Here is a 26,650-nt window from a genome sequence, read left to right as displayed (position 1 = left end):
TAGTCATGTGAGATAGAAATGAGATGTAGAAATGTCTATGTGAATTTTTCGGTTCGTAAAATGATGGACTGGCTTGATGAAGTTACTAGCGGGTCCCTATTTAGAAAAAGAAAAACCAGGTGGTGATCTGTGAAATGACCAAAAAGTCCAAAATTCCCAGGTCCCCAACAAAATTCCCTTTCTTTCATGCAAAAACCATTTCACCCTCCCACCATCTCTCTCTCTCTGGTCATCACAGTCTCAGAAAAGATGGAGTGAAAGCGACAGCTGAAGAGGGAAACGGCGCCGTTTGAGAGAGTAAGCTCCCTCTGCCGACCAATTTTTGTGTCCGTTTGTGAAAAAAATATACTGAAATTATTTTTGGTTTCAAAAACTTTGACGAGTAGAGCTCTCACTCCGTTGAAAAACCGTTTTTGGTTTTTAGGTTTTTTCAGGGCTTAATCTAGGGTTTTGGAGTCAACAACCCAGTGTCAGAGTACGGAGGAAGCGAAAAATTGTGGTAATTTTTGCTCTAAATTGTTTGCATTTTGCTATTTGGTGTTTGGTGGCTGAGAAAATGAGAGACTTTTTACATGGGTCTTTTTTGTTTTGCTTGGGAAATTTAACTGTGGGGGGGGGGGGTGGGGGAGATGTTGGACATTTGGTTAATTTTCTCTCTGCTACTCAGTGACCAAATGGACCATTCTCTCTCTCTCTCTAACGGTGACGCTAAATGCATTTGTTTGCGTTTTGTTTTCTGGGTTCCAGTTAGGGTTTTCTTGCCTGCGAAGTAGCTGTGAGTACGAACAAGCGCTAAGACTCCGGTAATTTTGCGCTTTCCTATTTCTGCATATTTCTTTTGTGTTTGGTAGCTTAGAAATTGGATGAAATTTAGACCTTGTTTCTGCTTTTTGCCTAGTTGTGCTGGGTTTTTAACTCTTCCCACTTTCTCAGAAACTAAACATACTACATTGGGTCAGATTTGTTGTATTTCGTTATTTAGTTTGCCTTTAACTTATTTGATTATTATTTTAATTGTTTTAGAGGTTGCTTCCTCCCTCAAACTATTTGTTCTTAAATTTTAGCTTAGTAATGCTGTGTGTGGTATACTTGCATGTTGATTTTGCTGTAATAGCTACAGTCCTCCTACATTTATATATATTTCCCTCTCTCTTTCATGGCAGTTTCTTAAGGTTTTGCAAAGGAAATGGAGGAGGCCTCGACCTCAAATATTTTAGATGGGGAAATCGTTGGAATCAAATTTGGTTTAGCAACTCATCAAGAAATTGTAAGTTGAAATTTGACATTTACTTGGGAAGTTATTGAGTTTATGCCATTTGCAGCTGAGAGAGGGCTTAACTGCATTAGTTTGTTTCAGAGAAAATAAAATTGCATTCCTTTGATAGTAGTTCAAGGGAGAATTCTGTTTCGTTTCTTGGAGGGATTAGACTCTATTTTGAATATTTATATTCTGTGCTCATATAAGGCTTCATTTAGGGATTATACCAAAAGACAATTATGGCTTTCTATTGGTCAAATGTAATATGCCTTCAGCAATTTGTTCCCCGTATTGTTCTTAATAAACAAAATAAAGTAAAAGATGCCTTCACAGCTAATGTGTGACTAGTTTCTATGGGAGAGTAAATTAGAAAATCTATTGTTCTTAATAAACAAAATAAAGTAAAAGATGCCTTCACAGCTAATGTGTGACTAGTTTCTATGGGAGAGTAAATTAGAAAATCACCTCCAAGTGTTTTTTACAATTTGTTTTATTACTACGAAACTCAACCATTGGAATAATTTTTTTTATATTTTTATGTTTACGTTTTTGGCAGTGTACAGCATCTATTAGTGATTGCTCTATCAGCCATGCAAGTCAACTTTCCAACCCCTTCCTTGGCCTGCCCCTTGAGTTCGGAAAGTGTGAATCTTGTGGCACTTCTGAACCTGGGAAGTGTGAAGGTGCATAAATTTCATTTCTCAACCTTTGGTACAGTGAGTTATATTATACATGTTGTGAAACCAGTCAGATGTAAGAAACATTTTATAAATTGATATTTGAAAGAATATGGTTGGAAATGTAAGTGTATCCTTTACCCCTTTTCAGGTCATTTTGGGTATATTGAGTTACCAGTACCAATATTTCATCCTAATCATGTTAGTGAATTGAAGCGGATGCTGAGCTTATTGTGCTTGAAATGCTTGAAAATGAAAAAGAACAAGGTACCACCTGATTGAGTTCTTCATTGTTTAAAATTGTTGCTATGATCATTACTTGCAGAGCAGATACAATATATCCCCTTGGTTAGCTTGTTATTTGGACTTTGGTTGTCTGTTAAGGGAAGAGATGCAGATTCTGGTTTGTTTGTTATATTTTTCAGCTGAGGAACAAAATGATTTACATGAAGAAGCAGTTGAATTTTGAAGCTATTTTTGCTGTGTCATCCATTCCAACCATCACTAGGATTGCTTTTGGTTTTTTATTTTATCATTTTGTACAAATGCCCTTCATTGCACCGTATTTGTAATCTGTGGATTACTCTTGTTTCTTTTCATTTAAATTTCATAAGTTGCTTTAATTTCCCAATTTTCTCAACGAAAGTCTGAAGCTTGAACTTAATACTAGAGAATCCACGATTGTATTATGTGAATAGTTCTTTGTCAACCACAAGTCTCACAATATTTTTGTTTTTGTTATGTAATTGGAGGACAAATTTTCAGTGATGTGGGTTGATCTTCAGCATCTGTAATTATGTAAACTGGTTGTGCGCGCTTTGTATTTGAGTAGCAGTTTTTTTATTTTTATATTTAAAAAGAATATAGCTGACTGGATGCTTTTTGTTATCATAAAAACCTCTGTGCTTATATTCTGTATCCATTTTTCTTACTATTCAGTTTCCAACCAAGAACGCTGGCTTAGCAGAAAGAATGTTAGCTTCATGTTGTGAGGTACGTATAAATTGATCATTTTCTGTTTTCATGATGTCAAGTGTACTTACTTTATCTAGTAATTTTGTGGATCTATCGCTCTCTGAGTTTCTCATGGGCGTACACGCACGTTTACACCCACTCACCCACCCACTAATTCTAATTTAATGAAATACATGTTTTTTGAACAGTAGTTGGACAGCTATCATTACATGGTTCTAGTTTCTAGTTAGAAATGTTTCACTATGCTATGTTTCAATTTCCGGTGCGTCTTTTGTATATTGAAATTCTGTTCTAGTAATTCAAGTTTCCTAAAAGTTTTATTTGGAATGGCACTACATTCCATGAGCTTGCAGAAAAGATCAATACTTGAAATCCTAATGGAGTCAGTATTCCTGGTTTAGATTGTTTTTCCCTTAAGTTCTTGTAAAAAAGGGTCAATTGATATTAGGATATGTGTTCTAGAACATTAAGTGTGTTATCTCATATGTCTTCCTTTGTTGGGATGCCCCTGCACTCACTAGGGGTTTAGAGTTTTGATTCTTTCAGTTGGTGTACTATGTTTAAAGATCAAACGTAATATAATTAGATAAAGTTGTTTGTTGACCGTCAGTTGTGTGCTTTTTTAGTCATTACATTTGATTTTACAAGCAAAATGTCTGTTTTTTAGGGTAGTCCATGCACGGAGAATTTAGCATTGTTAATTTGAGTTGGCATGTGGAGGTTGAACGTTTCTGATTTGCTTTAGAAAAGGAGACCTAGTTGTCATCTTTCTCCTATTTGGGGTATCATGTGTAAAGGGAAAGGAGATGATGCATATCATTTGTTGTCCACTGTCCAGGAGCTTTAAATTTGTGATTCTCATTATCCGGAGAGGCTGGAGTGAGTTGGGTAATTTCAGAAGGGTTCCAGTCACTACTTAGTGAAAGTCTTTTTGCTTTTGGTAGAGGTAAGAAGGCTAGACTGTTGAGGGGCTGCTGGTTGTTATGTGGGTGTTATGGATGGAGAGGAACAGGATACTTTATGACAATTCTAAAGGGGGTGGGGTTAGAAAATCTTTCACAATGGGTGATGTTTTTGTCATCTGTTTGCGCTTCAGTTCGGTGTCGTCAGAGTTTTGGGGTTTAACATGTTCTTCTCTTTTGCTCAATTGGAAAGCTGCTATGAGACAACTTGGTTGTTGTATTTTTCAGTTGCAATTATCTAATGAGTTGCATATGTTTCAAGATGGTATCTCTCTCTATAAACTGAGCACGTAATCTTCTGTCAGCTTATTATTGTCATAAACTTTACACTGTCCTCTCCATGGATAACTTTGGAGATAATGCAGTATTAATCGTTTTGTTTTATAGCAACTGTTTAGTTTGTGGGTTTTCCTGTGACTAAGTTAGAAATTTTCTTATCTAAGTTGCTTCTTTTGCTAAAATTGTGGCTCTCTTCATGTTTGGATACTTTTTGGATATAACTTGGAAGACTCTGCAAAATTTTCTCTTCATTTTCCATCTACTAGTTTTATGGCCTCTCATTTCTTATGTAGGATGCTGCACAAGTGTCTATTGGAGAGACTAAACCAACAGATAGCTCTTGTTCCTTGCAATTGAAGCGACCTTCTAAGTCAAGAACACCACCTGGTTTTTGGAATTTCCTAGAACGATATGGTTTTCGTTATGGTGATGATCATATACGGACTTTGCTCCCTTGTGAGGTATGGATCTTACTTCCTGACTGAATTCCTCTTTGCTCATCTCACATTCTTGGATCTTGATTTGAATTTTGTTGCCCAGTTATGTGGATTGAAGTATTTGTTTGATCATAGTTCACTTTCACTTCCATGCTGTTTTTGTTAGTGGAAAAGTTTGATGTTTTCCATTACGAACTTATTTCTAATTTATTAATTTGACACTAATGCAAAGAAATCCGCACTTGTCACAGAAATAGACAAAGTGAGCACCTTACTTTGGATTCCTCTTTGACTTACTTTATGCATTGATCAGGGGTTGCTGTTGCTTCTGCCAACTTCCTTTGGATTCAATCCACATGATTGATTTTAGCTCCACTAATTGTTTTGATGGCAAAATTAGTTGAAGTCCTTGTTTGCACATAATTCATCTGTGGGAAAGGTTTTCTGGTTTACTGCGATCACTACGTCTTAAATCTAGTATGAGGCACTTACACACATGCAATCATCCCCTCTATCACAGTAATCTGGCAAACTGATTCTTCATTGAATGGATTGATCAGAGGGTGCTGTTGCTTTCATCAGCTCCCTGTGGCTTCAACTGGCACAGCTTATTTAATTCACTAAATAGATGGTGAACTTAGTTAGCAAGATGTACAGCTCCATGTGGTTTCAACTGGCACAGTTTATTTCATTCACTAAATAGTTTGATGGTTAACTTAGTTCGCTAGATGTGTGTAAGTTGATTCTAACAAAATGACTTTAATACAAATCACTCATAATGAAAATCATACTGGTCTTATAGAATTCTGTTGGCGTTTCCTGTTTCTGCTGTTTGTAACTGTTATTTTAATGCTTTTTATCACACATATGATATATTTTCCTGATACATATTATTTTGGTAATGAATACCAGGTGCTGGAGATGCTAAAGCGAATCCCTCAAGACACCAGGAAGAAACTTGCTTCAAAAGGCTATTTTCCTCAAGATGGATACATCTTGCGTCATATACCTGTCCCTCCAAACTGTTTATCGGTACCTGAGATTTCAGATGGTGTTAGCGTTATGTCCGCGGTAAGTTTCTTTAGTTTCTTAGTATGCTAATGGACTGTAAACATTTTTAGTTTGACTGTTTATAACTTGTTTTTCTGTCATTTCCAGGATCCTTCGATTTCAATGCTTAGAAAAGTTCTAAAGCAAATTGAAGTCATCAGAAGTTCAAGGTCGGGCATACCTAATTTTGAATCCCAAATTGTAGAAGCCAATGAACTTCAAGCAATTGTAGATCAGTATCTTCAAGTTAGGGGTACTGGGAAGGCATCACGGGACATTGATGCGAGATTAGGGGTTAATAGGGAGCTTAATGCCTCTTCAACGAAAGCTTGGCTTGAAAAAATGAGGACACTGTTCATCAGAAAGGGTTCAGGCTTCTCTTCCCGCTCAGTGATTACGGGGGATGCATATAAAAGGGTGAATGAAGTTGGCATCCCTTATGAAATTGCTCAAAGAATCACCTTTGAGGAGAAGGTTAATGACCATAACATTAGGTATTTACAACAGCTAGTAGATAAGAAGTTATGCCTAACCTATAGGGATGGTTCATCAACTTACTCATTAAGGGAAGGTTCCAAAGGGCACACATTTTTGAGGCCTGGTCAAGTGGTGCATCGGAGGATTCTGGACGGGGACCTTGTATTCGTAAACAGGCCCCCAACTACACACAAACATTCGCTACAAGCACTACAAGTGTATGTGCATGATGACCATGTGGTGAAAATAAATCCTTTGATATGTGGGCCACTAAGTGCTGACTTTGATGGTGATTGCATCCATTTGTTCTATCCGCAATCGCTTGCTGCAAAGGCAGAAGTTTTGGAGCTTTTTTCAGTGGAGAAGCAGCTGCTTAGCTCTCATAGTGGAAAGCCAAATTTGCAAATGGCCACTGATTCACTGTTGTCATTGAAGATGATGTTTAAAAACTATTTTTTGGATAAATCAGCAGCTCAACAACTGGCCATGTTTGCTTCATCTTCGTTGCCACGACCTGCATTATTGAAAGCAAATGCTGCTCGCTCATATTGGACTGCTTTGCAGATATTACAGACTGCATTGCCTGCTCACTTTGATTACTGTGGGGAAAAGTACTTAGTCAATAAAAGTGAGATACTGAAAATTGATTTCAGTACAAGTGAAGTTTCGGCAGTGATGAATGATGTTGCTACCTCAGTTTTCTTCGAGAAAGGTGGCGAAGATGTCCTCAAATTCTTCGATTCTCTACAGCCCTTGCTGATGGAGAACATATTTTCAGAAGGGTTCAGTGTTGGCTTGGAAGATTTTTACATGTCAAAGACATCAATACAAGATATTCAGAAGAATATTCAGGATACTTCAGATTTGTTGTATCATCTGAGGTCAACCTACAATGAATTTGTAGAGTTTCAGTTAGAGAGTCGAATAAAAAACTTGAAAGTACCAGTTTCATGTTTTATCTTGGAGTCATCTGCATTTGGTGATTTAATCGACTCCAAGAGTGATTCGGCAATCAACAAAGTTGTACAACAAATTGGGTTCCTAGGCCTACAACTCTCTGATAAGGGAAGATTCTACTCGAAGACTTTGGTTGAGGATGTGGCCTCTCTCTATCACAACAAGTATTCTTTTAACATGGAGTATCCCTCTGCAGAATATGGACTAGTTCAAAGCTGTTTCTTCCATGGGTTAGATCCATACGAGGAGATAGTTCACTCCATTGCTACACGAGAGGTGATTGTTCGGTCCTCAAGAGGATTGACCGAACCTGGGACCTTATTTAAAAATTTAATGGCCATTCTTCGGGATGTGGTTATTTGCTATGATGGCACGGTCAGAAATGTATGTAGCAATTCAGTAATCCAATTTGAGTATGGAGTCAACTCTGGATCTAGGCCCCCGAATCTGTTCCCTGCTGGTGAACCTGTTGGCGTGTTAGCTGCCACTGCAATGTCAAATCCTGCGTACAAGGCAGTTCTTGATTCTACCCCAAGCAGCAATTCTTCATGGGAGCTGATGAAGGTAGTTAGTTTGGCTATTGATTATGATGGTGTTTTTCCTTTCAATACTTGTTTTTATATTTTATATCTTCTTTCACACAATGTTTTTGAGCTGGGGAAGGTACATTCATAATTGTTGATCATAACTTGAATTTGCACTGTGTCTTTTCTACAGGAAATTTTGCTTTGCAAAGTCAATTTTAAGAACGAGCTCATTGATCGCCGTGTAATTTTGTACTTGAGTAACTGTGGTTGTGGTAGAACATTCTGCCGAGAACGTGCAGCATGTTTGGTTAAGAATCAGTTGAAGAAAGTCAGTCTTAAAGATACTGCAGTTGAATTCATGATTGAGTACGCTCTGCCTCTTCATACTTTTTTTGGCAACTTTTTCACGTATAGTTTTGTTCAAGTATGTTTCAAGAAATGTATTTCTCAATCCCTTAGTTCATGTTGATATTGTCAATAGTCATATTCCCTGCTTTATCTGCATCAACACCTTTCTTCAAGCTAACACCACCCACAGTTGAACTGGAAATGAGTACCTGTTACTACCTCTTCTCTGCTTTAACTTATTTTCTATGCTGATACGCTTTTTCTGTCTCTTCCCACACTGTAGCACAACTAGATTTTAATTTTATTTGTCAGCTTTCTCGGTATCTACTTAAATTTGTTAGATAGCCCTGCAGATCTAATACGTGGTTCTGTTTCTAGAAAACCTTGCATGTTTCTGAGGAGAATATGCTTTTATAATTCTGGAAGAATTATTTGTTACATGAATAAGTGAATGGAATTCATTTTATTTCTGTATATGCCTTCCGTGATTTGCTAACTAGAAAGGGTTTTGCCTCTGCTGAAATATATATTTAAGAGTCTGCAGCTCCTTTTTGCATAATTTGGGTTAACCATGCGAAGTTCCAGCTTAATAATAGTTAGATACCTGAGAGCTGATCAGTTTAGTAATAGTTGTGTACCTGATAGATAACATTTGGTATTTCATCAGATAAGTTGCTATAGCAAAGTCATTAAAAGCAGAGAGTGGAATCTTCTATACCACTTTTATGAGAATATGTTGCTCTATTACTAACAACATATTTTTTTAGTCACCATGTAGTTGACAAGATATTGAGTTTTGCATGTACTACACATTTTACGTATTTGCAGTTGTATAATTAATGTGTGACAGTGGACTTTAAAAAATTGTGTCCTACATGCAGATATAGCAATCAGCTTTCTAGTTTGGGAAGTATGGTAAATGAAGCAGGCCTAGTTGGTCATATTCATCTGAACGAGGTTTGCATTGTTCAAAGTGTTGGAATGTTTTCTTTATACTTTCATTTACAAAGTTTCTTTTAGTTCTCAGTTTCGATAACAAAAGCTTTATTGAACAGGAGCTGTTAAGGGAGTTAAATGTTGGTGTAGACGAGATTCAACAAAAATGCCAAGAAACTGTTAATTCATTTCGGAGGAAGAGAGTTGGGAAGAAAAAGTTCAACATTGGCTATCTTTTCAAAAATACAGTTTTGTTTGCCAGGTCTTTTTTCCCCTCTCTGATTCGATCATATTTATGTTTACCAATTACCATATTGACTTGATCATTTTTATTTCCTATTTGTGTGATGGAAGATACGTGAGAGGAAAATGAGGCGAAGTCACAGCTTCAATTGATTTTGGTCAATATGATATTAATAATTTTACTGAGGAAAGTGGAACATTATGAGCTATGCTTTTATTTTTATTTATTTTTTATATGTTTTTGGTTTGGATTTATATGGCCCTTCTAGTTATGCTTCCCTAAGATAAAGGAAGGAAAAAATTCTGAAAGGAAAGGGGAGGTGAAAACTCAATAGCTTGATAAGAGAAACATCACCAGTACAAAGTCCACCGTAGTAATTTGGGCTGATCATTCTTGTTGATACAACAAAACATGAATATATACATATATAACATATCTTTTTGTGGTTCGAACCCTACCTGCTTACTGGATTTAAGAGCCCTATAGATACTGAAATTTCATGTCAAAAGAAGATTCATATTTCAAAATCATTTCCATGTGGCAGTTGCTTACTTTCAAACCATATATAATGTTTATATTTGTGTGACATCCCCTTTCCCTTCCCCTATTCCCTATTGTGTTCCTAAGTTTACTTGTGTCACCACATTAAAACTACTTAATGATAAATGCTTCATTGTTTGCAGTGAGCATTGTTCTTTTCATCATTCCTGTGCAGACAAAAGATCTGACTCCCCATGCTTGATGTTCTTCCTTCAAGCTACTGAAGAGTTGGAGACCACTTCGCAATACTATGCTGACTTGATTTGCCCTGTGCTTTTAGAAACAATAATAAAAGGTAGCTTTTAGAATGACATTCTACAGAGTGAAAAATAAATTTATTATTTGAGTTTCCTTGTTTTCCAGTGAGTATTGGTCTTTTGGTATGTTTTGCCAATTCACATCTGAAACAGAAATGTCAGTGATTTTATGCAATTTATGTGTTCTGCTTCTCTGTCTGATTGCAGTTCTGCTTTTATTTGTTGTTTGAGAAATATCCTTCTTCTCTTCTGTCTCATGAACCCCCATCTTTACTCTTTTCATCCCATCCCAAGGTAGAAATTTTTGTTTTGTTAGTTGCGTATGAGATGACCATTACTTGTGATCATGTCCAAAGTAAGAGGCCAAATCCGTGCCTATCAATTGTTTGGTGTTAAATGTGCAAGAATGCAGTCCAAATATTCCTCATTTATTTCTAGGTTGAGTTGTGTGTTTTTGTCCTCTTTTATAGTAATTAATTTATTAGTTGAAAACATTGTACTTTGAGGAGGCAAATAAAGCTTTGTGGAACTGCGCCGGTATGATATGGTTTTCATTTTGGGTGATTTGGTTGGATACTATTGCTTGAAAGTTGGAGGAAAAGTTTGGAGAGGTGCAGCAGTGGCCTTGACATATAGAGTGAAGCGTTGGACATTTTAGCTTTAAGCATTAGTAATGCCTGAGTTGAGAGATAGTCCTTTCATGATACTTGATCAGATTGGGTTCAGTCAGCCGATCTTTGGAGTTTTGATGCTGGTGATAGGAGCAGTTTTATTTTTTCACTTATTGTAGATTTTACTAAATGGTGGGCATGTTTACTGCTGGAAACTATTTTTCTAATTCTTCTGTTACTAAAGTCTTCGTGTCTCTAAAATGGACAGGTGACCCTCGAATTTCGTCAGCAAATATAATATGGATTGATCCAGATACAACAACTTGGATTAGAAGCCCAAATAAATCTCAAAAGGGTGAATGGGCCTTGGATGTTGTTCTGGAGAAATCTGTTGTCAAGCAAAGCGGTGATGCATGGAGAATCGTTCTCGATTCTTGCCTCCCTGTGCTTCACCTAATTGACACCAGGCGTTCCATCCCGTATGCCATCAAACAGATTCAAGAGCTGTTGGGAGTGTCGTGTGCTTTTGATCAAGCAGTTCAGGTAAAATCAGAGGTTCACAGTTTTCCATCTTTCTAGTGCGAATCTTGAACTTTATGACCCTGTATCAGAAGCCATGCCAGCTTTTGTGGGTAGTTGTCTATATTATGGGTTGTAATTGGGCTGCATGTATGTTTTGTTGGTGTCATTTAGTAGTAGGCAAGATAACCTAAATAATTTGTTTCAAGCAGTATGTATTTGTATTGACACTAACTTAAATTTTTCTTAGTCATTTTATGTTTTGATAGCTTGAAACTGAAATTTTCTGACATGGACTTAGTTGACTCCAAGCCAAGTTCATTACTGAATAGTCAATACATCTTCTGTCAAGTGAAAGTTGCACTCAATCCATGTGTAAGAAAATCTAGGGAAAAAGTCCTCATTGTAGAAAGTTTCATCCAATACCAATCAAGTGCACAGGAAAAAATCTGAAATTTTCCTCATACAATACCAATTAAATAGTTTCTTGTGTCAAAATCTACTGTTTGATACTAACTGAACCTTTTTATTGTTCGTTAACAAGTAGGTAAATTTCAGACATGCATTAAGTAATTGCGATAATATTGTGTTTGGTGGATCATATTTAGCTGCTGTATTGCTTTGGAAATTATCAGCTTTTGTGTCCAGTAGCTTCTATGTGTGTAGTAAGCTTTTCTCCCGTTGGAATTTTTGACTTGCTAGACTTATGTTGTTCTTCACAGCAATTAATTCTTTGCTTCCTTGTGTATTTATTTTCTAGCGGGCATGCTTTACCACATCAGTTGTGTATATATTTGTATGTATACTTTATTATACAGTGATATATTTTCTATATTATTTAACCCCTAGTTATGGATCAGCCTTTTATGTGACTGATCTTCATTAAGTACGGACCTTCTTATGAATTTTAGATCTTTTTTGTAATTATGTGCTGTCTTTGTGGTTCCCTTCGGCATGGCACCTTCTTTTTAGGCCTGTACATCGTAGGAAATTTAACTTTTTTAATTGTCAAGGAAAATTGGATCATATTTAGACCCACTCTGGGTGATATGAGATATGTCTCCTACTTTTGTATTAAGAACACACTTTTGGATTGATTACACAGCGCCTCGCAACAGCTGTTACAATGGTGGCGAAAGGTGTCCTGAAAGAGCATCTTATCCTCCTGGCAAATAGCATGACATGTGCTGGAAATTTTGTTGGCTTTAATTCTAGTGGATATAAAGCACTATCTCGCGCATTGAATATTCAAGTACCATTTACAGAAGCAACACTTTTTGTGAGTAATTGAACTCTTTTACCTAATTTTGTGAATGGCATGTACCTATAGCTCGTGGTTAGATGAACTACAATCACAACTAATTGTAGTTTCATTACATGTGATTGTAGACACCAAGAAAGTGCTTTGAGAGAGCAGCTGAAAAGTGCCACATGGATTCGTTGTCAAGCATAGTTGCATCATGTTCATGGGGTAAACATGTTGCTGTTGGTACTGGATCCAGGTTTGATATCCTGTGGGACACACGAGAGGTAAATATGTTTTTAACATACTTGTAGTGTTTCTCAGTTGTATGGAGTAGTTTAATCTACTGTTGGAATGTTCCATGCCATTTAATTTAAATATTAATTTTTTTTTTCCAGGGAGGATTGAATCAAGAGGGTGGGTTAGATGTTTTCAACTTTCTGCATATGGTGAGCACAGCAAATGGAGAAGAAGCAACTACGGGAGCACTGGGGGCAGAAGTTGACGATCTTATGGTGGTAGATGAATTAGCAGATTCGTGCTTGTCGCCAGAACTTGACTCTGGTCTAGATAGGCCCGTCTTTGAAGATATTATTGAATTTGAGGACAAATCAGAAACTCCTCCTGGAAAGTCAAGTTGGGAAAATGATTCCTCTGTATGGGGGACAAATAGTACAAGAGAAGATGCCACATCATCTTGGGGGAAAACTCCAGCTAGAGAAGCTACCACAACTACTTGGGGGATAGATAAGGCAGCAGAAGATACCACTCCTGCATGGGGGACAAATACTGCCAGGGAAGATGCGACATCTGCCTGGGGGAAAACTAGAGAGCATATCACTTCTGCAGGGGGCGCAGATAAGACAAGTGAAAATGATACATCATCGTGGGGTAAAACTCTAGCTAAAGAACCTGCCGCATCTTCTTGGGGGATAGCCAAGGCAGCAGAAGATACCACTCCAGCATGGGGGACAAATACTGCCAGAGAAGATGCCGCGAAAACCGGAGAACCTCCCACTTCTGCCTGAGGGGCAAGTAAGGTAAGTGAAAATGATACACCATCTTGGGGGAAAACTCCAGCTAAAGAAACTTCGACATCCACTTGGGGGATAGATAAGGCAGCAGAAGATACCACTCCTGTATGGGGGACAAGTACTGCCAGAGAAGATGCCACACCTGCCTGGGGGAAATCTAGAGAAAAGACTGCTTCTGCCTGGGGAACAGATAAGGAAAGTGATAATGATACATCATCTTGGGGGAAAAATCCAGCTAGAAAATCTACCACCTCTACTTGGGGTATAGATAAGGCAGCAGAAGATACCACTCCTGCGTGGGGAACAAGTACTGCCAGAGAAGATGCCACACCAGCTTGGGGGAAATCTAGAGAAAATACTGCTTCTGCCTGGGGAACAGATAAGGAAAGTGAAAATGATAGATCATCTTGGGGGAAAACTCCAGCTAGAAAACCTACCAACTCTACTTGGGGGACAGAGAAGGCAGCAGAAGATACCACTCCGACATCGGGGACAAATACTGCCAGAGAAGATGCCACATCTACCTGGGGGAAAACTAGAGAACATACCACTTCTACCTGGGGGACAGATAAGGCAAGTGAAAATGATTGGAGTGGTAGAGGGGCAGAGAAAGTCGCACCAATAGACCTCCCACCGACAACAAAAGACGTAGATGAAAAGGACAATGGATGGGGTGCTGTTTCTTGTGGGGAAACAGAAACAGGGAATGAAAATGCTTGGGAACAGAATAAGTCTTCCGAAATTTCAACTGGTTCTTGGGGGCAGAAAAATCCTCCCGAGACAGAAACTCAACCTGCAAGCTTGTCTGGGTGGGATTCACCGACTGGAGATGGTAATACTGGTGAAAGACATCACCAATGGGGACAAAACAAGAAAAGTCGTTTTGAAGGTTCAAAGAGTTGGGTTTCTAGTCCCGGGGAGTGGAAGAATAAGAACCGTCCTGCTAAACCACCTGGTATGATGAATGATAATTCCAGTGTGGTTGGACTCTATACTGCAACAAGACAAAGATTGGATATGTTCCCTAGCGAGGAGCAAGATGTTCTTTCTAATATTGAACCTATTATGCGCTCTATCCGAAGAATAATGCATCAATCTGGGTTAGTTTTCTATTTATATTCTTTCTTATCAATTAGGACGAGACTAATCAAATTATCAAAGTGTATGATGCTATTCAATTTTCTGAAGGAGAACTGAGTTTTTGACGCTTAGATGTCTTGTCTGAAGTAAGAATGCATTTAAATCTGGGGAATTTGCTGACAAAATCCTCCCTCACAGTCGACTGCTTTTTAACATTTGAATTATCATAAATCACATATAGTGCAATGATGTTGTTTCATATTCATATGCCAAAACTCTAGTTGAGCCTGAGTCTAAGACCGAAGTCCCTCCCAAAATGTAATCATAGAAGGTAGTTGGCTTTACAACTCTTGGGACTCCAAGTTTAAAGACAAAGTTGGGGAGGTTGTGGACTATTTATGAGAGACGGCTTAGGTTTCTGCACCTCTCTGGGCTTCGGTCACGTTTGTATACCATGGTTGCCCTTGCCCATTCTTGTCAATTTCTACTAGAAAACTGCTATATTGTAGTTGTCCTGACTGTAGTATGGGTGGTTTTTGTTCTGTTTTCTACGTTGTTGGATGGTGCACTCTGTCATACTTTTAATATCTTGGTTTGCAGGTTGTCAACAGCATATTTGTGGACTGCTTGTCCACTTTGATTGTACTTCCCATTCATATGAAGCCTATCTTTACACAAATATTAAGCATAACAACCATAAAGGAAAGGCATCTAATAGCTTAATGAATTTTACATGTTGCATTTGACTTTCCTTTTGAGATGTCTTAGGGACATCATATCTTCACTCATCTTGATATTAAATAATTGATTTCATTTTGGGGCATTATAATTATTGGTGCGTTATTCTGTAACTGTTTGATTTTTTTTTTTTCTTTTCTTTCCTTTTTTGAATGTTTTAGTTGTGGCAACATCATTGCTTGGTGCTTGACAATGTGCTAACCTAATATCGGCTTTTAAATTATTTTATCCAGGTACAATGATGGGGATCCACTGTCAGCTGATGACCAGTCATTTATAATTGATAATGTTCTCAATTACCACCCGGATAAAGCTGTTAAAATGGGTTCTGGAATTGGCCATCTCACAGTATGTTTATCTGCCCTGTTCTTGCTTAACTATTTATTTAGAATTATGTTTCTGTGCATATTTGATACATTATGCTTGGAATCTATGACTGATGATTTCATTGTTATATTGGTTAGTCTAATGTTCATTTTATTTTTTACTGAAGTATAACATTTATACTGAATTTTGTACATTGTCCATTAAGGTAAACTTCCATGTGTTTTGTGACTTTTGTCGCATGCCTAAATTTGTTCTGCTTCTCAATGGAATTCAAAACCCTTTTTTAGTCAATATTTAATTTTTAGCAAAGGGTTGCTACAGATAGGAAGATGATCTAGACGGGGTTTAGTCGGAAAACCATTTTTCTTCTCATTTGGTCTAGCTATTCACTCGTGGCTCCAGCCTGCCATGGTTGAGGAGATCTAATCTTTCAGATAAGAAGACATTAGACGAGTATATACTTGTCTTTAAATACGAATTATGATTCCGGTCTGTGTCGAGGGTTTTTAAGTCCGGACAAGTAATGACAGGGAAGAGGTTTCTTTCATTGTACTGGGAAAACATAGCCAGACCAGAATACCTCGTCTTATTTACCATTTCTCAGGAATTATTTGCCTTGTAATGATATCCCCCTCATATTGCATATGTTGTGTTCTTATCGAAAACCAAAAGAAACACAAATTTTCGAAGTTGTGTTTTTTTTTTTTTTGGATGAATTTGGCTTATGTATTAATGGATTTATTTGGTCTCATATTGTCCTAATTTACACCCTCCATTGATGACAGGTTGATAGGCACGGCAGTTTCCAGGACAGCAGATGCTTTTTTGTTGTGACAACAGATGGTCACAAGGAAGATTTTTCGTATAGAAAATGCCTGGAGAATTACATTAAGGAAAAGTATGCTGATGTTGCCGAAACATTCATAGGCAAGTATTTTACCAGGAGAGGAGGGAATCGGGAGCGAAACCCCACTCCAAGTCAATACCCCATTCCACAACAGACTCCAAGCCAAACTCCCATTGCAGAGGAAACTGTAAGTCAAACCCCCATTTCGGAGCAAACTGGGAACGAGGAGACGCAGTAGGGCATGGCTATTCCTGGGCATCGGTCATTTTGAGATTCTGATGTAATTAGGTTCCGAACCTTCTGCAACTCTGCCTTTTGATTTGTATATATTAGGCAGTCGTTAGCAGCTCCCGACAAATTCAGCATTTCGTTCGTTGCTTTATGTTTAATTCGAGAGCGTTGATTAGTTTAACTAGTTGGTAGCTACTGGATGCAGTTAACCTGAACCCTGAATTGGGAGAAAAGTGAGCTGCTTACTTATGTTGCAGTTGAAAAAAATCAAGTTATTATATATGAAATGCAGAAGTCTTGTCAATGGCCTTCAGTGGCTTCTATTGCTCAGGTTATTATGCATCTGATTTGGTGTTTTTTTTATTTAATGCTCCTCTTTTTTCCATTTTTCTGGTTATGGATGTAAACAAACCAAATCACTTTGCTCGAGCTTCGATGCGCCAAACAGGAGCCCAATCCGATACAAGCTCGAGCTGTTTCGAGCAAACCTGTTTGAGCTATTTGGTTTGGTTTTTCACCAATAATGTGTAAATTGAACCAAGCCAAACCAAACTCGAAGTACATTGTATTTGATTCGTTTTGCCTTATTTGAAAATCGCTTAAACCAAACCAAACGAAAATCACCTACATGTTTTGACACTTCGGCATTTTCCCCTATATGTTATCACAATTTTAGTGAAACCTTAGTACCAAACAGATTCTCAGTCTATTACTATTTTAAATTTAGATTATGAAATTCCTTTTATATATATATATATATGTATGTATGTATGTATGTATGTATGTATGTATGTATGTGTATATATATATATATATGTATGTATATCTGAGGTGATATAATCGAACCAAATCAAACAAAGCCGGCTAATTGGGCCACCACCCCTACCTGGCATAACCAGGCGGATCCTTGTCGGATTCTTTTTATGAGAATCTTCATATTCGTTATAGTATATTATGTGATCATAAATTATTGTAAATTTTTTATTTAAAATTAAATATAAACAGTACTTAACAAAACTTAAGTACCGGTAAAGTGATTAGAGGACCGGTAGAGTCCTCCAAAAAGATCCGATGAGGATCCTCTCTCGCTACGATTGAAAAAGAAACGTGCAAGGTTATCCAATCAACCATTATTTTATTTAAATTTTTTGTGAAGGAATATGCCAAATACAACAATCTATACAAAGTCACCATTTTCTTGATGTCATTACTGCTTTATGAGCTCCACTCTCCCACTCCCACTCCAGTCTGAGTGATCCACAACATCTGAGTTTCGGCCATGGCTGCTTCTTTGCCGGGTCAACTCGTTTCCCTCTTAGAGAACAGGCAGCAGCACGTGTGGGAGGACCAGTCAATCATCAAATGGCGGAAGAGAGACGCCCATGTCCCTTTACGCTGCCATGAATCAGTTGAAGGTCAGACACTCATGGCATTCCATTTTCAATTTCAGTTTCTTGTTGCTTTGATTTTTGATTTTCTAAAATTTGATTTCTTGAATTTGGTTTTTGTATTTTTAAGCTTTAGGTTGAGTAGTTGAATTGTTTTTTGCTGGGGTTTATTGATGAATTGTTGAAGTAGAACTCTTTGATTCAGATTCACATTGTATTTTGGATGTAAATTTAATATTCGAATGCGTTTGGCTGAGTTGTTTACTATGAATTTGAGGTTCTACATGCGATACATATTGTAAATGATGATGGTTTAGTAATTTCATGTAAAGTTTTGACTTTGCAGATTATACTCGACTGCGTTTGAGTATAAGGTTTTTGGTCTAAAGTTGTTGTTGGAGTTGTGATATATTAGGTTTTTGGTAGAAATGTTTTTTTTAAATATCTAGAGTGAATAGGGAAAGGTGTGGCATGGTTGTGATGCCGATTTGTATTATCGCACATTGCTCATGAACTGTGCCATGGTTTGGTATGTGAGCATGGTGTTGCATATTGCCAATAGTATGGGCGTCTTGTTCAAGGTTGGGGGCATTAGCCAGTTACACATGATAGTACACATAACTGGGTAGGATTAGGAACATGGGAGAGGAATTTTGTACCCTTCCCAAGCCTTAAAACCGTTGAACCAAATGGTTCCACGTCGGACTCAGATGTTTGGGTGTACGATTCAGGAGCACCATCATCTAAGTTCTGATTGAATGCCTTACTTTTAGAAGATATCTGACATTCCTTATGTTGTGCAGGGTCTCTGAAATATTGGTATGAACGCAACAAAGTGAATTTTCTGGTATCCAACTCTGCTGCTTGGAATGATGATGCTGTTCTTGGAGCTCTTGACAGCGCGGCTCTTTGGGTCAAGGGCTTGCCTTTTGTCAAGTCCTTGTCAGGCTATTGGGGAAATTTTTCTTGGCTTCCTGTCCTAAAAATGTTCCCGTAAATTTTTATGACTCTGTGTTTCCTGATATTCAGTGGGAAACTTTGCCTGGTAAGCATATCTGTATCTTTCACCTTTTCTTCCTTATATTTCACTTTTCCTTCCTTATATTTATATTGTGTGTTGAGTAGGAGTGTAGAATTGATAGTTGGCTCGCATCCAATCAAGTTCTAGGAACTGATGGGAAACCAATAAAATTTATCAAGATATATTTATATCTGCAACTACCTTTAAGGACCTATCTCTTTGGGAGTCAGTCTCAGTAGATCCAAGGATCCACCACATTCAACTTTTCTGCTAAATTGGAAGGCAGGTCTGGGGGAGTTTCTTTGTGAAGTTCTTCCAGTTATGTTTCTTTTGTGGATAGATAGGTCAAGTTTCAATTCAGGACTCCTTCACTGCTACTGTTCCATTTCATGAAATGATTTATGAATTTTGTTTCTTCTTAAAAATGTCTTTCTCAACCGAATGCATAGGTTGTTAGAAGAAGTTCTGTTATGCATATAACCTATAGTATACCACCTAATTATCATGCATGCCAGCGATCTACTGGATCATTTTACTTTCAACATGAGTTTTCTCCACACTGCTTCTTTGTATATTCCTTTTTTGCAACGGTGTAGTTTGCATTCAATGTTATGGATAAGTGAGAGACGTTTGAAGGCACGTTTAGGTGTACGCATTTTTAATTGTTCAGTTAACTTATGTTCACATGCACGTTGACTAATTGTTATTCTGGTAGAAGATTTTTGCTTTCATGAATCGGCCCTTTATTTCACCACCCTTTTTCTTTCAAGAGACATAGGCATGTCAGATAGTGAAACTGCTCAATATGTGCTGCTTACAAATGAGTCAGTTCCTTCCAGATACGAATTTGTGCTGTGAACTATAGTTGCTAACTGAAGCTTGTGGAATTTTGAAAATTCTTTGCTTGTATTGTGACTTCATGCCATATTTATCTTTTCATCTTTATTTAAAAAAATTAGGAAATTTAATAATATTTTTATATTCTTAGTTGTTTATGTCCTTATTCCTTGTAGTGATTTGAGCATGAACAATACCTTTATGTTACAAGTTTGTGAACTGTTTATGTTATTCATCGATCATGATTTTTCCATATCTAGGACATGCAATTTTCATCCAACTCATTATTTTTTTCTCTAATGGAACAGTTCCTTCAAATTGGCAGATGCTTGGATTTGATCGGCCTATTTATACAAATGTTGTTTATCCATTTCCCTGTGGACAATCCTACCGGCTGTTATAGGACATACTTTGACATTCCTAAAGAATGGAATGGTATGATCAATTTGAATGCATTGCTGCTTCCTATTTAGTGACGCTTTTGAATTCTTTTATTTTTGTCCTTTTTTCCTTCTGTTTTTTGTTTCCTGATCTCTAAACCTGTACCTCCTTATAATTTGTATGCTTCGAAATAATCTTATTTTCAACTTTAAAGTAACCATTTTGAAATGTAATTATATTCCGGAATGTATGCATGCATCATTACACACACTGAGGATTCACTTGCACGACATCCCTTGTGCTTTCTGTTTTATATGACATGTGACTAGCATTTGACAGGTCGCCGGATTTTTTTGCACTTCGAAGCTGTTGATTCTGCTTTCTGCGCGTGGGTGAATGGCATTCCGATAGGATATGGGTAATTATTTAATGGCTTTTTAATTAGTTAGCAATAACCGCACTTGTTAATCTTGTAGATTGTAGCACTCAGTTCATACTGCAATGTGAAAGTGAAGATCATTTTGCGTTTATAAAGGATGCATGGTTTGATAGGAATTTCTGTCAGATACATTAACAAGCTTCATTTCGTGCTAGGTTAGTCAGGACGGCAGACTTCCTGCTGAATTTGAAATCACCGACTACATTTACCCATCCAGTACGGACAAGAAAAATGTATTAGCTGTTCAAGTTTTCAGATGGAGTGATGGCTCTTACCTTGAAGATCAAGATCATTGGTGGTTACCTTGAAGGTTTTATTATCTTCTTGCATTTTTTTTTTCTTTTAAATACCATTAGACCGTGCGATGGTCTTTTCTTGGAGCTATTATATAGCGGGAGACTGGGGACATGTATGCATTGATGATTTAAATCTACAATAAGATCTTTCCATCTCTTCGCATGTCAGCATGTCAGTGTGCGGATGTGTTTTTGTAAAAAATTGAAGTCATGATCTAGTTCATTAATTCGCTAATACATATTTTACGTTGGTTAGACATATAAAATGATCTTAACTATTTCCTCATTATTTTGAATAACATAAACTGCTATTTGCTCCTAACTCTACTTGGGCATTGCATGCCATTAAATCCTAAGTTTAACTTGATGTGCAGGTATTCCTTGCAGACTATTTTTTCAAATCAACTCTGGCCGAGGACTTCTCTTATGCAGACATACAGGCAAGTATCTATTAATCGAGGAAGGATGTCTTTGTTTTAAATGGTTAATAAAAACAAACAACGTTTTGTAGTTTTGTCTGGATGGACTTCTTGCACATTGCTGGACAATAGTTTGTGACCCATTAACATTTCTTGTTCATATTATCTGATTGTTTATTTATGCTCACTCTTCCTTTGATTATCACAATGTCTGTTAAGTTTACACTGTAATTGATCTATCTGTCAGGCTTTTGGAATATACCCGTTTATCAATGTACAATATGACGTGATTGTGTTCTCTTCTTCATGCTATTTCACTACTTCGAAAAGAAAAAAAAAAAATTATTATTTATTTTTTTTGTTTTTTCATTTTTTTACCAGGTTGATGCGAAAATAGATAACTCCAGAGAAACATGTAAAGATAGTATTCTTTCCAACTACACAATAGAAGCCGAGGACTTGGTCTGCTGAGCAAGTAAGGGCTCTTGATTTGTTATTTCTTTTTGTTTCTTCCTGTCTTGTTCTTAAGGTAAAAGCAACCATTTTAAGTTATATGCACTTTTTTTCTTATTAGTATTCATTGGGTCGTCGATGATTTCCAAAAGTATCTGGCAGATGCTGGACGTACCTGGGCACTGGGAATATTTTAATGTAATGTGTAGTATTTTTGTGTGCTGCACTTTTTTGCTGGATAACTTATTTTGATTTCTTATTTTTACAGGGAGAGATGGAAATTAAAAGATCGGATGAGGAGGAATCAAAAAAAAAAAAAAAAAAAAAAAAAAAAGATCGGAAAATGACACATGACGCAATATGAAGGGGTGAAAATCTTTTTGTAAACCTGCACGGATTCTAGTTATACGTGGCACACAATGGCGAAGCCACTAAGGGACCAGTACGTGTCCCATCTTGCCTTTTTCTTTCTTGTTACTATTACAGATGTTGTTGCATATCAATCTAGTATCCTTAAAATTCAAGTGTGTTCTTAATTTAAACTCTTTTACTTTGCAGGCCAAGCCTCATTTTTTTTCTCCATCCATCTTTTTGCAGTGCAGTTTTCACTTCCCCTCGTTATTCTATCAACTTTTCCTTGGGTTATCTTATATTTCAAAAAAAAAAAAAAAATTCATACTTACCTTTTACCTCATATTCAAGTTTCTGGATTTGTACAATGTTTTTAGTTTTCTCTATTGAATTTACGGTCCTTCAATTTTTATGCAAATTACTCCAATCTCTTATGTTTTGAGTTCAAATTGCCTATGTATGTGAGAGGCCTCACACACATAAAATTCCGGCTTTGCCATTGGTTGCGCAACGTGAGTGATTAAAATTTTTTACAGAAATCTAAAGCAATAATACGGTGTGAAGAATAAAATAAAAAAATAAAAATATATATTTGCGAATAATAATTGACATAACAATGCAAAACTCATAAAGTTGCACATAAATAATCTCTATTAATTAATAAAATTTTCTGAGCCAATGGATTTACTTGGGCGGTGTTAAAGCTTTTGCTGATGGTTCACTGGGTTCAAATAGTGCACTGTTTTATGAGGTGAAGACCTCGGTACTTTTGCATCTGCACTTCTTTTAGTAAATTTAGCATATAAATTTGAAATCCGTTGACTTTGGCGACTTCCATTTATTTTTTATATATTTTCTTTGTCTCATATTTATTCTTCTTTCTCATGCTATTGTTGTTAAGGCAGGGGAAATGTTGTTAGGAAGATAGGAATTCGTTGTAGTGAGCTTATCTAATTCACCTCATACCCTTGCATCATCATATCAAGCAACTTTTTTTATTTCCACATTCAATATATTATCTTCTTGATAGTTTTGTTTTAAATTCTGTAGCCATATGCTGATGAGCCTCATAATTACGGCTTGCAAGTGACGGATAATGAAAGTCTCTTCAACCTGACCTTGGCTTCAGATAAAGTTGGCCTTCGGGTGTGGTCTCATCTCTTTCGAAATGTCTCAACTCTCTACAAGATGTAAAAGAAATCGTACTTCTAAAATTTGTTTTACGTTGTGTTCAGGTTGCTATTCATGCTATAGGTGATAAAGCAAATGATTTGATCCTTAACATGTATGAGTCAGTGTTTTCAACAAATGGAGTAAGGGATCGAAGATTCAGGGTGAAAATATTTTCTCTGAACGTTGATTGTTCAAATGTAGCATATCCTTCGCAAACTTTTTCCTTTTCAAAATTTTATTATGTCTTGCATGACTGGAGAAAAAATTGCTTTCAGATTGAGCATGCCCAACATCTACCACCTGAGACACCAGCCCGATTTGGTGAACTCGGGATTGTTGCTTCAGTACAGGTTTGATCACACTATTATCTTTTGTATGCTGTGGGATCACATGTTACTGTAATTTCACATTGACATTTGCATCACTTTCTGGTTTAAAGAGTAATCTACTTAATAAAATAGTTTTTTGAAAAAAGGTCTTGAGTGGATGAGTTCCATTTTCTTCTTTCATTTTATTGCTATTTTTTGCCCCTTTGGTCTTAATAGTTTTCAAACCTTTGAATGATTATCGTTACTCCGTTGTTGCTGTGAATAAGCTTCATTCTAAAACTCAAACTTCAATTCACCACAGCCAGAGCACCTATTAGATGACGCTGAATCTGCGACAAAGAAACTTGGGATAGACAGGGCTCACAAGGGATCCTACTTATTCAAGTCACTCTTGGCTGGCAATGGACAATTGGCACTTGGTTCTGATTTTCCGGTAAGTGTAATGAATCTTGCAGATATATTTTTCACATGTACGTAATTATACGCGAGGCTCTCTGATGCACTTTATGTTTAGTGTGTGAAACTTTGTGTAGTTTTAGATTGTTGCTGTTCTTGCAGGTCTCGGATATTAATCCTTTAGGTGGTATTAAGACAGCAATGAAAAGGATTCCCCCTGTTTGGGATACTGCATGGATTCCCACTGAAAGACTTTCTCTGAATGAGGCATTGAAGGGGTAGGCGACACTGAATTATTTGTTGACACAAATTTCCTTAAGACTGCTATTTAGGTTATTCGTGTTTCTTCTTGATCGGTGTCCCAGACCAGAGTCACTAAGAATGTGTCATCCAACCGATCAACGTTGTTTTGTACCATCTCTCATACTTGCCGCTGTATTATAGTTCCACCTGATACATTAACAATCATGACAGGTACACTCTTTCAGCAGCTCGTGCATGCTTTCTTGACAGTGATTTGGGATCTCTATCACCCGGAAAACTGGCAGACTTTGTCATACTGTCCACGGATTCGTGGGATGATGTCGTAGCTGAAGAATCTGCATCAGTTGAAGCAACATATGTTGGTGGCGTACAGGCCTATCCTTAAAAGCGCCAACATTTTAGGTCGTAAGTGTGCAGAAGATATAGTTTGTGAAGGACAACAGGTGTTTGTATACTTTGTATAAAGTATGGTGCGATTAAAGATATGCATTTGTTTACCAAGTAGTCATTAATTTAGTGACATTTATCTTTCTAATATATTGAAAGATACCAAGTTCAACACTCTCCACTCCCATTTTCGACATGTGATGTTTTAAACTACTGTAGTCTATGGTGAGAGGGATGCGAATTGGATTGTAAAAAGGCAGACACATTACTTGGCCAATTGGCTTAACCCACATCTACCACATCTCTATTGCGGAAAAAGGTGATTCTATTGCCATCCTGAATTCATTAAAGGAAAATTGGGCTTACTAGACTTTTCACGAATACACCAATTATCTCTGCTCTCAAAATGCAATTTCTATTAGTCATCTTTAACGAAAATGCCTTTAATATTGTGTCAATACTTTAATCAATATTGTGTCGATAAGATATTAACTTGAGAACATTTTCGTCGAAGAGGCCAAGTAGAGGTTGCATATTGAGTGGAGAGTTATTTTTGTTGTTGGAAGATGTTGTGGAAAAATTGATGATACGCCTTAACCTAATTTTGATGGAGGATGGTCGGAGCAATCCGTCATATGTTAGAAATATTCTTGGTAACAACTATGAGCCATGGTAGTGCTTCATGTACGTTATTGGTGACAACAATAGAATAAAATAAAAAAAAATAGATAAAAAAAAATAAATATAACCTATTTTCCTAATCTTGAGACTAAAATAGGACAAACTGAAAAAATATACGACAACGGAGTTTGTAAGGCATCTATTATCTGCTTGTAATACTTTAACATGTACTCTTTTGTAAATGTAAATTCATGTATATAACATGCTATTTCTACTTTGAGTGAGTAACAAAATGTTTTTATTTGTGGTTCAGTAATAATAGATTTTATGTTAGATCCTAACTAGTTGGTAAGAAGACAAACTTAAGGTCGCTTGATAACTATTTGGATTTCAATTGTTAGTTAAACGATACAATGCACTCACTTCAGAACGAAAGAAATTCTCTTATAACTTATAAATTGATGATACCACGGGACAAATATCAATTAGACGTACATTGTATTGCTTGAAAACAGGACAATCTTCCATTGCACCAGCGGTACAATTACTTTATCCAAAGTAGAAAGAGAAAACGATTCCTCATCCCACCGACCCAATTTTGTACCCTCTACTTTTCCACTCAGAAAACAATTATTGACGTGTTTCGTCCACTGAGTTATTGACCAAGACAATATCTAGTCGTCCCGCTCACAAAAGTGAAGTTCATAAGAGTTTAAGCTTCAGTTTCCGTCACAAAACTCTTCTCTCAGATTACTAGTTTCCAGAAAGAAAGAAGAAAATGGCAGGAGCTTTGATTGGAGAGGCTTTTCTCTCTGCTTCCATCCGGAAGATGTGCGATAAGATTGGTTCCCGCGAGTTCTTGGATCTGTTTCGGGGGAAAAAGCTTGATCTTTCGCTCGTGGAGAAGCTGAAGCTGACGTTGATGACCCTTCGTGCAGTGCTCAATGATGCAGAGGAGAAGCAGATTGTCGACCCTGCTGTGGGAAGCTGGCTCGACGAGCTCAAACATGCTGTCTTTGATGCGGAGGATCTACTTGATGAGATCGATGCTAAAGCTTTGCGCTCCAAGGTGGAAGCTGAATATCAAACTAAGAAAACCCAGGTGAAGAACTTCCTATCTACCTCTCTTAATCCGTTTTATTCAAAAGGTTATTCAAAAGGCATGAATGGTAGGATACAAGAGTTATTCAAAAGGTTAGAACACCTCGCAAAACAAATTAAGCTCCTTGGTCTTATAGGAGGTGTTAAGGGGAAAATTTCTCGAAGAGCTCCCACAACATTCTTGGTTGAGCATGAATTTTGTCCTTATGGTAGGGATGGAGATAAAGACAAGTTGAAAAC

At 37.1% G+C, this 26,650-nt stretch overlaps 3 protein-coding genes and 1 long non-coding RNA gene across 7 annotated transcripts; all 4 read left to right on the top strand.

The window, feature by feature from the left end:
- The first annotated feature begins 142 nt into the window (after positions 1-142).
- On the top strand, positions 143-16,858 carry LOC103952138 (DNA-directed RNA polymerase V subunit 1). The gene is given in 20 exon segments (XM_009363683.3): positions 143-297; positions 425-499; positions 748-803; positions 1,164-1,267; positions 1,815-1,941; positions 2,087-2,202; positions 2,875-2,928; positions 4,445-4,612; positions 5,501-5,659; positions 5,747-7,636; positions 7,790-7,965; positions 8,829-8,904; positions 9,003-9,145; positions 9,811-9,962; positions 10,804-11,078; positions 12,160-12,333; positions 12,444-12,584; positions 12,696-14,431; positions 15,383-15,497; positions 16,262-16,858. Coding segments are annotated over 17 exon segments (5,883 nt in total). The 5' UTR covers positions 143-297; positions 425-499; positions 748-803; positions 1,164-1,186; the 3' UTR covers positions 16,562-16,858.
- A 761-nt stretch (positions 16,859-17,619) lies between these two features.
- LOC103952137 lies at positions 17,620-21,361 on the top strand. Its single transcript, XR_007259093.1, has 7 exons — positions 17,620-17,969; positions 18,746-18,987; positions 19,068-19,307; positions 20,109-20,235; positions 20,521-20,599; positions 20,781-20,930; positions 21,291-21,361. It is a non-coding gene; the product is annotated as an uncharacterized LOC103952137 (long non-coding RNA).
- Positions 21,362-21,712: 351 nt separating this feature from the next.
- On the top strand, positions 21,713-24,862 carry LOC125478249 (protein LONG AFTER FAR-RED 3-like). Of its 4 annotated transcripts, none has more exons than XM_048586279.1 (9): positions 21,713-21,810; positions 22,057-22,230; positions 22,347-22,890; positions 23,190-23,285; positions 23,375-23,509; positions 23,588-23,662; positions 23,943-24,074; positions 24,200-24,315; positions 24,512-24,862. In XM_048586279.1, exons 5-9 carry the CDS (start codon positions 23,423-23,425, stop codon positions 24,684-24,686), a joined length of 585 nt encoding a protein of 194 aa, XP_048442236.1. In that variant the 5' UTR covers positions 21,713-21,810; positions 22,057-22,230; positions 22,347-22,890; positions 23,190-23,285; positions 23,375-23,422; the 3' UTR covers positions 24,687-24,862. The 4 variants fall into 4 exon arrangements, with proteins under 4 accessions (XP_048442236.1, XP_048442239.1, XP_048442238.1 ...); XM_048586282.1 differs by having other exon boundaries at positions 21,719-21,810; positions 23,375-23,473; XM_048586281.1 differs by lacking the exon at positions 22,347-22,890 and having other exon boundaries at positions 21,719-21,810.
- A 1,225-nt stretch (positions 24,863-26,087) lies between these two features.
- Positions 26,088-26,646, top strand: LOC125478364 (putative disease resistance RPP13-like protein 1). The gene is made up of 2 exons (XM_048586516.1): positions 26,088-26,457; positions 26,624-26,646. The coding sequence occupies exons 1-2, from the start codon at positions 26,088-26,090 to the stop codon at positions 26,644-26,646; spliced, it is 393 nt and encodes a 130-aa protein (XP_048442473.1).
- The last annotated feature ends 4 nt before the right edge of the window (positions 26,647-26,650 follow it).

The sequence above is a fragment of a genome, unplaced genomic scaffold (assembly GCF_019419815.1).
Source record: "Pyrus x bretschneideri cultivar Hongxiangsu unplaced genomic scaffold, Pyrus_bretschneideri_v1 Contig24, whole genome shotgun sequence".
In the NCBI taxonomy this organism is placed as follows: Eukaryota; Viridiplantae; Streptophyta; class Magnoliopsida; order Rosales; family Rosaceae; genus Pyrus; species Pyrus x bretschneideri.
Note: the sequence above shows the minus strand (reverse complement) of the source record. Positions and strands in the feature narration are given on the sequence as shown.